General features: G+C 38.5%; 1 protein-coding gene across 1 annotated transcript in view; it reads left to right on the forward strand.

The window, feature by feature from the left end:
- The first annotated feature begins 7,440 nt into the window (after window positions 1–7,440).
- LOC134325597 (NLR family CARD domain-containing protein 3-like) overlaps window positions 7,441–12,695 on the forward strand; it is a 37,822-nt gene continuing 32,567 nt past the window's right edge. Inside the window, exons 1-2 of the mRNA XM_063007850.1 lie at window positions 7,441–7,508; window positions 7,832–7,948. Coding sequence (XP_062863920.1) covers window positions 7,441–7,508; window positions 7,832–7,948 — 185 coding nt within the window. The remainder of the gene's footprint in view (window positions 7,509–7,831; window positions 7,949–12,695) is intronic.

Here is a 12,695-nt window from a genome sequence, read left to right on the forward strand (position 1 = left end):
CACTATAGACATGAAACTTGGATATAACTTAGAGTAGTCAGTGTACAGCTTGTATAGCAGTGTAGATTTACTGTCTTCTGAAAATAACTCAACACACAGCCATTAATGTCTAAATAGCTGGCAACATAAGTGAGTACACCCCACAGTGAACATGTCCAAATTGTGCCCAAATGTGTCGTTGTCCCTCCCTGGTGTCATGTGTCAAGGTCCCAGGTGTAAATGGGGAGCAGGGCTGTTAAATTTGGTGTTTTGGGTACAATTCTCTCATACTGGCCACTGGATATTCAACATGGCACCTCATGGCAAAGAACTCTCTGAGGATGTGAGAAATAGAATTGTTGCTCTCCACAAAGATGGCCTGGGCTATAAGAAGATTGCTAACACCCTGAAACTGAGCTACAGCATGGTGGCCAAGGTCATACAGCGGTTTTCCAGGACAGGTTCCACTCGAAACAGGCTTCGCCAGGGTCGACCAAAGAAGTTGAGTCCACGTGTTCGGCGTCATATCCAGAGGTTGGCTTTAAAAAATAGACACATGAGTGCTGCCAGCATTGCTGCAGAGGTTGAAGACGTGGGAGGTCAGCCTGTCAGTGCTCAGACCATACGCCGCACACTGCATCAACTCGGTCTGCATGGTCGTCATCCCAGAAGGAAGCTGACGCACAAGAAAGCCAGCAAACAGTTTGCTGAAGACAAGCAGTCCAAGAACATGGATTACTGGAATGCCCTGTGGTCTGACGAGACCAAGATAAACTTGTTTGGCTCAGATGGTGTCCAGCATGTGTGGCGGCGCCCTGGTGAGAAGTACCAAGACAACTGTATCTTGCCTACAGTCAAGCATGGTGGTGGTAGCATCATGGTCTTGGGCTGCATGAGTGTTGCTGGCACTGGGGAGCTGCAGTTCATTGAGGGAAACATGAATTTCAACATGTACTGTGACATTCTGAAACAGAGCATGATCCCCTCCCTTCGAAAACTGGGCCTCATGGCAGTTTTCCAACAGGATAACGACCCCAAACACAACCTCCAAGATGACAACTGCCTTGCTGAGGAAGCTGAAGGTAAAGGTGATGGACTAAACCCAATTGAGCACCTGTGGCGCATCCTCAAGTGGAAGGTGGAGGAGTTCAAGGTGTCTAACATCCACCAGCTCCGTGATGTCATCATGGAGGAGTGGAAGAGGATTCCAGTAGCAACCTGTGCAGCTCTGGTGAATTCCATGCCCAGGAGGGTTAAGGCAGTGCTGGATAATAATGGTGGTCACACAAAATATTGACACTTTGGGCACAATTTGGACATGTTCACTGTGGGGTGTACTCACTTATGTTGCAGCTATTTAGACATTAATGGCTGTGTGTTGAGTTATTTTCAGAAGACAGTAAATCTACACTGCTATACAAGTTGTACACTGACTACTCTAAGTTATATCCAAGTTTTATTTCTATAGTGTTGTCCCATGAAAAGATATAATGAAATATTTGCAGAAATGTGAGGGGTGTACTCACTTTTGTGATACACTGTACATTTTTTTCTCTTTAGTGAAATAATTACATATGCTGCTGTTTTTGCCCATGTCTTGTCTTTTGCCTATGCCCTGTCATGTCTAATTGTGTTGAATAATGTCTGTCTTCCCTTGTGTAATTTGTAAAGTATTGTGACACTGCAATTTCCTTCGGGATCAATAAAGTGTTCTCTAATCTTATCTTACTGTGGTGCATCTTATGACCTAAAACTGATGTAAAACAGTTGATTATTGTTTATTAATATGCGTCTAATATCACACACACATACTGTTTTAAATTGTAGTGTAAAACAAAAACAAACGTTACAAGAATGTTTATATAACGTTACACTTTAAACCACTTTTTATCAAGGTCACGTTACGTTTATAAAACTTTCTACTGTTGTTATTGTGAGAACGTTTGCTCATAACATTAGGAGAACTTTTACATAACGTTAGTGAAGGTTGTGGGAACCGGCCCTGTAACTGTTCTAGTTGTAACTCGTCTCTACATGTTTGTTCTTGATACTGAAAGTATTTAGAGTGCCATTAACCTCACACAGAACATTAAAATCATAAAAACCTTTTATTTCTACCTGAGAGAAAACAGACTGATCACTACAGGTGAGATTTATTTCTTACAGCAAACAATTTAAATATAAAAATAAGAAACTAAATAAAGGTTGTCAGTAAAAGGTTGTCAGTATCAGTAACTCAGGACAGAGTTCTGGTCTTTAGTAGCATCAGTTTCTAGTTTAACTTCTGTACAGACTCTCATTATCAGCTAAACACATTATGGTGAATAAATATATATGTTTTTAATGTACAGGGTTTTAAAAAATAAAATAAAATCACATCACTGATCAGTACAGGTGAAATTTCCTTCTTACTGAAATATTTACTGTGTTACATTTAATGATGTTTGTTTGAGGTTCAGCAGTTCAGTCTCAGTGTTAGAAATAACTCATAATAACTCTGATTTTACTATTTCATATACAGGTAAAAATTCTCCACAATTATAATTTAATGTTAAATTAAACAGTATGTTGATTTATTTCAGTAAAAATTAAAATGAAACGACAGTTCACGCTCCTGGTTAGGGACCGTAATAAACAAATACTGTTTTTCATTTCATGGCACAGATGCAGGGTTTTACCTGGTTGTTGGCAGGCTTAGGTGAGCAGTTTCTCTCCGACTTACTGAGCTGTAATGGAGAATCATTACTGTGGTTGAACAATCTTTACTTTTCCGATGCTGCCACCATGTGGACGGTTTATGTAATGCAGCTCAAAAACCTCAGTACATACAAAAATACATTTAACCTAAAAAACCATTTTTATTTCCTAAACTTCACCCCAGGAGTCCCAAGCAATGATATCCCTGACAAAAAATATATAAGTATTTTTGAATTTATTGCTTTACAAAAAATTTTGAAAAATTGTTGCAAAAATGCAACAGTGGGTTATTGTTAATACAAAACTGTTGTATTTTGGATACAGTGATTGCCTATTATTGTTAACTCAAACATATATTAAGGAATAATTGAGAAACACGACAGAAAATATATTTATTTCTAAGTAACAGTAAAAAGAAAAACGGTTCTTCAAAATTCTTCTAAAACTACTTGTGTGTGCTGCTTATGTATTAGAAGGATAACCTTTTGCTCGCCGTTGTATTTTTGCAAATTAGCTCTCTAACATGTACAGCAGATGAAAAGAACAGGAACAGCTTTCCACCATCCATGTACTTTTCATGTCCCTTACTTATAAAACTTAGTCAGGTAACTAAGGACAACATGACACTTGCAGTGGTTGTAAATCCATCATTGCAGTGATCACATCGGCCTCGTTTGTCCACCTTTACTGGCTAATGTCCCGTGTTATCCATTTGGATGCTTGAGGTTGGGGGTGTGGTGGGGCATTCTAGCCATTTTGTTGGGGACACCCTTCCATTAGGGCTTGGGGATCTTCCCTCATTCAAAAACGGTCTTCATCTTTTCAATTTGTTCACCTGAATAAGTGAGGTGGAAAGCTGGTCCTGGAAGTGTTTCCTTTTATGCATTGGGAACTGGAGGGGGTCACAATCACATCTGTACAGGAACCAGGCATTTACACAGGCAGTATGATTGAATATCAGACGATGTTCAAGCACCACCTGTAAGACCTCAACAGAACCTGTGCATCTGTGTATGAATCCAACAGATCAACACCATCCATGAATTTATGCATTTAACTGTAAATGCCTTCAATAGATGCTCTACTGACTTGCACTGAGGTTTTTTGTCCCATTGTGCAGTCTTCTCAACATGCGCATACACACTCAAACACACTCACACACACACACACACACACACACACACACACACACAACTGAACACCTACATGAACTTCAAAAGATTTTAGGACAAAAACTGTTATTCAAGATATATTCAAATTATAATCTAAGAATATAAGCTCAAATGTCCCTAAAACTATTAAAATAATCTGTAAAATAATGGTGTTATTAATTTGATATGAGCTATTCTTCTGTAATTATGATGACAACTGGAGCCTAGTGCTGCCCATAAATCAAATGGACAGAGGGTAGTTTGCTAATATATTACATTTTATCCAAAGCAACTTACAATTATGACTGGACACAATTTTTGAGCAGTTAAGGGCCTTGCTCAGGGGTCCAACAGCGGCAACTTGGCGGGGCTTGAACCGGCAACCTGCTGATTACAAGTACAGTACCTTAATCACTGAGCTTTAACTGCCCTTTTTCTGTTACTAAACATCATAAGAAATGTAGAAGAAAATACTACATGATAAATTCTTACACAAAAACGTTCCAAATTTTAAGTGAAAACAGGAGCATTAAAATAATGATAGAATTATAATGACAATTATTAAACTAAAGCCAGCCCTTTGCTTTGACTTTAGGAAAGTACCTGACCTTTACTGTTATGACTCCACCCACATTATACAAATACCAAAGTGACATTACAAAGTGGTAAATGCTTTACTGTCCCAACTTTTTTTGCAGGAATGAATGTTTATTAATAAATGAAATGAAGTTGAGCAGATAAATATAAAGAAAGTAAATGTAAGAAACTCTGTGTTTTCATTATTTACATTTTCCATTCTGCCCCATATTGTTTTTGTTGTATATTAAATTATTATTTATGGTATTTTTATTTTTCTCTTCTTATTTAATATTTTTCTATTTGGCAAATTGTACATGAATGTGAGTGATATAAAGCCCCTGCTCCATCTTTTTGCATACGAACTCAAAATATATTTTTTTGAACTGATTTGTAGGTGTGGATGTTTGTGTTTGTTTGCTTCTCTCTGTACTGTGTTTGTGTCTGTGTGTAACCGGTTCTACCTGAAATTCGACTCTACCTGTTCGTTCCTGAGACTGAAAGTATTTGGAGTGTCGACACCTTCACACGGAACATTTATAAAAACCTTTTTTCTACCTGAGAGAAAACAGACTGATCACTATAGGTGAGATTTATTTCTTACAACAAACGATCTTTAATATAAAAATAAGAAACTTCTTAGGTTGTCAGTATCAGGACAGAGTTCTGGTAACTTTGTCTTTAGTGGCGTCAGTTTCTATGTTTAATTACTGTATAGACTCTCATCAGCTAAACACACATTATGGTAAATAAACATTTAATTTAAATGTCCAAAAACTTTTTGGAAAATCATTTTACTGATCACTACAGATGAGATTTATTTCTTACAGCGAACAATTTTCTCAGTATTAGAACAGAGTTCTACAACTTTCTGTCTATAGTTGTATACACACATCACTGTTCCACACCCATTTCATTATTCTATTTTTATCTGTAGTTTCTGTAATCATTATACAATCATGTATTTTTGCAGCTACAGTTGAACATGTAATCTTTACTTATATGTGTTATGTGGTATAACTGTAATGTGTATGTGTTATTAGTAAGGTAAACAATGTAATTTTCATTAATGGATTAATAAAGTGCTGCTATCTTAGAATAATTTAATAATGGAGATTAAAAATCTGTTTTTTATTAATAAATAATTGTATAGACCTAATGCAGATAAATAAATCTTTTAAAATCCCAGAGTGACAGTAGTTACTTGATTGTTCTTTTTTCATGATGCAGTACACATTTTTTCAAACACATGCACACAAACCTTTCTGTTGTTGTACATTCAGAATGAGATCTGATATTTATGCTGAAATAAAAGTGGAATACAAGCACTGGTGCAGCCCCTTACCATGACAGATGTTGATTTTTGTACTTATGCTGATAACAGACTGGACAGAATGTTACATAACTGGAACACTTAGATCACACATCAGATCATGATAAACAAAAGATTCAAGTTGAGAATGACCTGGAGGTGTCCTCCCAGACCTGAATTAGGGCATCAGTGAGCTCCTGGAGCATCTGTGGCACGACTTGGTGGTGTCACTGATACATAATATCCCAGAGGTTCTTAATTGGATTCAGGTCTGGGGAACGTGAGGGCCAGTCAATGGCATCAATGTCTTCATCATCCAGGAACTGCCTACACACTGTGGCCACATGAGGCCGGGCATTGTTCTGCATCAGAAGGAACCCAGGGCCCACTGCACCAGTGTAAGTTCTGACAATGGCTCTAAGATTTCATCTCGGAACCTAACAGCATTCAGGGTACCATTGGCTATCACATGGGGATTATGAGGATATGCCTCCCCAGACCATCACTGACCCACCACCAAACCGGTCATGTTACAGACTCTTTCACATCTGTCACAAGTGCTCAGTGTGAACCTGTTGTACCACAGGTCACTTTGTAGGGCTCTGGCAGTCCTCTTGTTCCTCCTTGTACAAAGGAGCAGATACTGGTCCTACTGCTGGGTTGATGCCCTTCTACAGCTCTGTCCTGCTCTCCTTTTGTAACAACCTGTGTCCTGGTATTTTCTCCATGCTCTTGAGACTGTGCTGGGAACAGACCTTCTTGCGACAGCACATATGGATCCTGGAGGAGCTGGATTACCTGTGCAACCTGAAAGGGCTACAGGTACCACCTCATGCTGCCAGTAGTGACAAGGACACTAGCAAAACACAGAACTAGAGAAGAATCAGTCAGGAAGCATAAGGAGAGAGTATTTGTCTATGGCCACCATCTGCAAAACCATTCCCTTTTTGGTGGTTGTCCTGCTGTTGCCTCTCCGGTGCACCTGTTGTCACTTTCATTTGCACCAAAGCAGCTGAACTTGATTTACAATCGCTTTTGCTTCCTGACTTTGTGTTATACTGTGATAATTAAGTGTTCCCTTATTTTTTTTCCCTTATATTTTTTAATGGAGGACCAAAAGAATTGATGAATTAACAAGCAATGATGAATCTTTTAACATTCTTTGTTAAACTGTTTTAACTGTACCTGAACTCTGTGTTCTTTTATTTATGTATTTTTCTGCATGTTTAGGGGTTTAGTTCATTCCAGCAAAAGACTCAACAGTACAACAGACTGTGTGTTCATGACTGAATGAGCTACTCGTACTACTTTGAGATGGAGACTCTTCATCCAGACTGCTCCAACTAACAATGAGTACTGATACTGATAGGTAAACAGATCCTGTAAATTTTACCATCCAATATTATCTATCCAATATTTACCATTTTTAACATACGTAACCTAACTGTTCCTTTAAAAATAATGACCACATAAATAATTTGTAGCTGATTTATAGAGCAGTTGTAGCCTAGTGGTCAAGGTACTAGACTAGTAAGAAGAAGGTTGCTGGTTCCAACCCCTCCACTGCCAGGTTGCCACTGTTGGGCCCCTGAGCAAGGCCCTTCACTCTCAATTGCTTAGACTGTATAATGTAAGTCGCTTTGGATAAAAGTGTCTGCTGAAATTGTAAATGACTATTATACATTTATATTCACAGTCAGATCTTCAGTACCCAGTCATATCATCATGAACAGTGACGCTTCTATGCATTATCCAGTAATATTCCAAGATGAAGATCCATCACCTGAGAACAGGTAACATGACACTTATCCACTGTGTAAGGAAATGTTGTAAATAGAGCTTAAGCCACTATGTATCAAATCATTCATGCAGGACTGAGCAAACCTTCACTTAGTGTAATAAGTGTCTATAATAATTTGACATATTAAATGTCTTGCCTACTTAAACATGAGAATCCTGTCACCTGTAAGCACTTACCAACCACAAGCAATTATAATCTAATATTATAATCTGTGTTAATGTTCTGAAAAAGCTTCAGTATTTAACAGGGATTTATAGTTTTATTTCATTTAAACTCACTAATTTTAAGCTAATTGTGCTGTGTTTTATTTATCAGTCCAATCTCAGTACAGAGATCAGATTCTCCAGTACCCAGCTGTATCTCCATGAGGAGTAATAGATCTATAGATCCTCCTCTGTACTTTCAAGATGGATATTCATCATCTGTGCCCAGGTAAGAGCTCCTCACAGTGTGTATCTGTGTAATTTATATGTATAGTGTGTTTGGTGTGTTCATGTAGTGTGTGTAGTTTACAGTGTGTGTATAGTTTGTGTGTATAATGTGTCTCTGTATTGTGTGTAGTGTGCAGGTAGTGTATGTGTAGTGTGTGTGTGTGTAGTTTAGTGTGTGTATAGTTTGTGTGTTTAGTGTGTCTCTGTAAACTACACACACACACACACACAATACACATACACTTCCTGCACACTACACACAGTACAGAGACACACTAAACACACAAACTATGCACACACTGTAAACTACACACACACAATACACATACACATTACCTGAACACTACACACAGTACAGAGACACACTAAACACACAAACTACACACACACACTACACATACACTACCTGCACACTACACACAATACAGTATGCGCATAGTTTGTGTATTTTGTGTGTCTGTACTGTGTGTACTGTGCAGGTAGTGTATGTGTAGTGTGTGTGTGTAGTTTATAGTGTGTGTATAGTTTTTAAATAGAGCTTTAGCCATTCATGCAGGACTGAGCAAACCTTCACAAAGTGTAATAAGCATCTATAATAATGTCACCTGTATGCACTTACCAACCATAAGCAATTATAATCTTATAATCTGTGTTAATGTTCTGGAAAATTTCACTATTTAACAGGGATTTATAGTTTTATTTCATTTAAACTTACTATATTTCAACTAATTGTGCTGTGTTTTATTCATCAGTCCAATCTCAGTAGAGAGATCAGATTCTCCAGGACCCAGCCATATCTCCATGAGGAGTAATAGATCTATAGATCCTCCTCTGTACTTTCAAGATGGAGATCCATCATCTGGACCCAGGTAAGAGTTCCTCACAGTGTGTATATGTGTATTTCATATGTGTATAGTGTGTAGTGTGTCCATGTAGTGTGTATACTTTACAGTGTGTGTATAGTTTGTGTGTTTAGTCTGTCTCTGTATTGTGTGAATTTTTTTTTTATTTAAACGTACTCGTTTGAAACTAATTATACTGTGTTTTATTTATCAGTCCAATCTCAGTACAGAGATCAGATTCTCCAGGACCCAGCTGTATCTCCATGAAGAGTGATCAGTCTATAGATCATTGTTTGCAGTTTAGAGATGTAGATCCATCATATAGGCTCAGGTAAGAGCTCCCCACACTTCAGTGCTGTTGTGTTACAGAGTTTTGTTTTAGAGATTTTAGAATGTGTCCATAAGATTTGGATTAATTTTATATTCATGTGGAGGGTCTGGACCCTCATACTGGTGTATCAATCAGAACATAAAAGTCTGCATCAGGATTGGTGTTTTTCATTGTTCTAACTGCAATTTTTAATGACCACGCTACCTTCTGAGGAGGTAGAAGGAAACCAGAAAGAACGAACATGCAAAACTTCTCACACAGTTCTCTGGACCCTGATTGTATGCAGCATTCACTCCACCTGCTGCAGCAGTTTTTGTGCTATGAGTAAAGATTTTAAAATATGAAGTCAGTGATCATTCACATCAAACCTCATGATGTCTTCCTTACCTCATTTATAAACTGAAAGGGACCCCAATAGGAAGGGTATAACAAAGGTCCCAACTTGGCTCTGGTAATAGCTGTAACAAGAGGAACCTTTGTTATGTGCTTGTTGTAACACGGACAGAGATTGATGATGTACTTGAGATGTTGCACATGTTATACCGCTAGATATGTTTTGTTAATAAAGTAAGCAAGTGTTATTGCTTATTGTCGTTATTAACAGTCAGAATAGAATGAATCATGGTGGCAGTGAAGATATTTGCATGGTAGTTTTCGGTATATGTTATTTAGCGTAGTGGGCACGGAGAAGCTCACAGTGCAATGGAAGGTCTGAAACCTCCGCAAACTCTATGTTTGGACTCAAATAACTTAAAAGTCGTGGTAAACATGAAGGGGTGAATTTGTTTTCTACATGGACCTCACTATGGCAGATGCAGAGGAGTCAAGGAAAGTGAAGCTGTTCAGCTACCTCATTGGTGAAAGCAGTAGGACACTTTAGCCACCAATTTGGCTGCTAAAGAGAGAACAGTGAGTGCGCTAATTGAAAGGTTTGATGAACATTGCAATCCCAGTGTGAATGAAACTGTGGAACTTTATCGCTTTCTTATGAGAAATCAAAGCGCTGGTAAAAAATGTTAATTGCTATGTGACAGCAATTTTGGAGAAATCAGAGATTCACTGATACGTGATAGGATTGTTTGTGGAATAAATAACTCAGGGCTGAGAGAAAGACTACTGCGTGAGAAAAATCTATTGCTGGATAACTGTCTACAGATATGCAGAGCTGCGGAGTTGTCGGGAGAGAACAACAAAACAATTTCAGGTGTACTTGTGGAAGATGTACATGCAGTGAAAGTGCAGTGCTACAAAACCAGCACAAAGAGACAATTGCATGCAGGTTCTGTGGAAAGCCACATGAGAAAGACAAACACAAGAGGCTTTCAGTAAGAAATGCAAACGGTGTGGCAGTGTAATCCCTGTAGGTCTGCTGAATCCTGACATGAAAATGGAGAAAACTAAGTTTGTGTTATTAATGTATGATAAAAGCAAACTGAGACCATTAAATTAAAGTGAAATCGGAAACTGTACCGACTAGAGTTCCAGGTGGTTGATAATCATTGCACAGTACCACTGTTAGGCAAAAGGGCCAGTAAAGCCATGAAGCTCATTAAAGTGCAATATGAGAACATCCTAGCTATAGACAGCATTGTCACCATCGGAAATCACAAAAAAGTCAGTGGTCACTGGAACAAACCAAGCAAGAGTACAGAGATGTTTCTGCTGGTAATGGCTGCCTGGAGGGAGAACGCAAACTTGAAATTGATCATTCAGTAAAGCCTATGAAACTCCCAAAGAGAAGAATTCCAGTTTCTATTATAAAACATTTGAAAGAGGAACTACTTGATCTTCAGAGGAGAGGTATTATCATGCCTGTGGAGAAAAGTACAGATTGGATTAGTAGTATGGTTGTCGTACAAAACTCCAATGTTAGACCAAGAGTGTGCATTGATGAAAGTATGTGATGTTACAGTATGTAATGTTAGAAGTGGTTTCTGGCATGTAAAACTAGATGATGAGTCCACTTACTTGACAACATAATGCGTAAGCCGCTATTGAGTGCTCACAAACGACTGCAACGAATGATGCTTCGTATCCAGAAATATGTTGTAGATGTAGTTTATGTCCCAGGACGGGACATGCAGTTGGCTGACATGCTTAGCAAGGCATATTTGCTAGAATGTCCATCTATTGGTTCTGTGGAAGCAAAACTAGAAACTATCATGATGGTAGAACATTTACCTATTTTTGAGGACAGACTTCATAGAATTCTTTGTGTGACAAAGGAGTACAGACTGCTGCAAATACTCACCAAAACCATTCTGCAAGGATGGCCGAGGCAGAAAGCTGATGTTCCAAGTGAAATAATGCACTACTATGCATTCCAGGAGGAACTGAGCTATCAAGTCAGAATCGTCTTTAGGGGTGAATGTGTGGTTATTTCTCAAAAGCTCAGAGGCGAGATCACACAGCGCATGCACTCCTCATACTTAGGTGTTGAAGGCTGCCTGAGGGGAGCCAGAGAGTGTGTATATTGGCAGGGTATGAATGGCCAAATTAAGTCGTACATATTGAAATGTAGTATCTGTCGATCAGTTGACAATAAGCAGCAAAAAGAGACACTCCGCCCACATGAAATACCAAACAGACCTTGGGAAAAGGTAGGGACTGATTTGTTTACATTTGATGGTAAAGATTACTCTATCACAATGGACTATTTTTCTAATTTTTGGGAAATAGATTATCTACCAAACACGAAGTCCAACACGGTCATTAGCAAGCTAAAAGCCCATTTTGCGCGTCAAGGTATCCTTGATATTGTCATTTCGGACAATGGACCACAATTTGCTTCTCAGGAATTTAAGAGATTTAGCCAACTTTGGATTTTATCCATAAAACCTCTGGGATATCCTCAAAGCAATGGCAAGGCAGAATCAGCAGTGAAAACAGCCAATGTACAAAGCCAAAGCTGCAAGACAGGATCCATACCTGTCATTGCTGGACCACCATATCACACCAACACATACAAGTCCAGCTCAGAGATTGCTTAGTCGTCACACAAGAACACTGTTACCTACCTAAGTCTGCTACAACCAGAAGTCAGAGATGTACAGCAAAAACTAGTCTACTACAACAGGTCTGCTAGAGTTCTAGACATGTTACAGCAAGGTGACTGTGAGAATACAACCCTTTGAACCTCAAAACATTTGGAGAAAGGGTGAAGTTGTTAAGCCAATTGACTTAAAATCTTACAGTGTTGAGTTAGACACTGGAGGTGTAATTCGAAGAAATCGCACATCACTTGAGGAGAGCACATGGGATGTCCCCAAGTGTACAGTCCCAAACAGAGTCAAGTGTTACCAGTCACGAACAGATATGTCCCAGATACTAACACAAGCACTAGTGACACTCCATCACAGCTAACCACCAAGTCAGGTCGCACAGTGGTTAAACCAAAGTACTTCAGGGACTATGTTGTTCTGTAGAAATGTTTTTGATGCATTTTGAAAAAAAAAGGTTTATTAGTAAATGTGTTACTTTGATATTCAATGCATGCAGTGAAAACATTTATGTTCAACTAAGAAAGTAATGTCTGAGAATTTGAGTTAAGATGTTTTTTGGAATTTAAAGTGAAT

This window comes from Trichomycterus rosablanca, chromosome 1 (assembly GCF_030014385.1).
Source record: "Trichomycterus rosablanca isolate fTriRos1 chromosome 1, fTriRos1.hap1, whole genome shotgun sequence".
Lineage (NCBI taxonomy): Eukaryota > Metazoa > Chordata > Actinopteri > Siluriformes > Trichomycteridae > Trichomycterus > Trichomycterus rosablanca.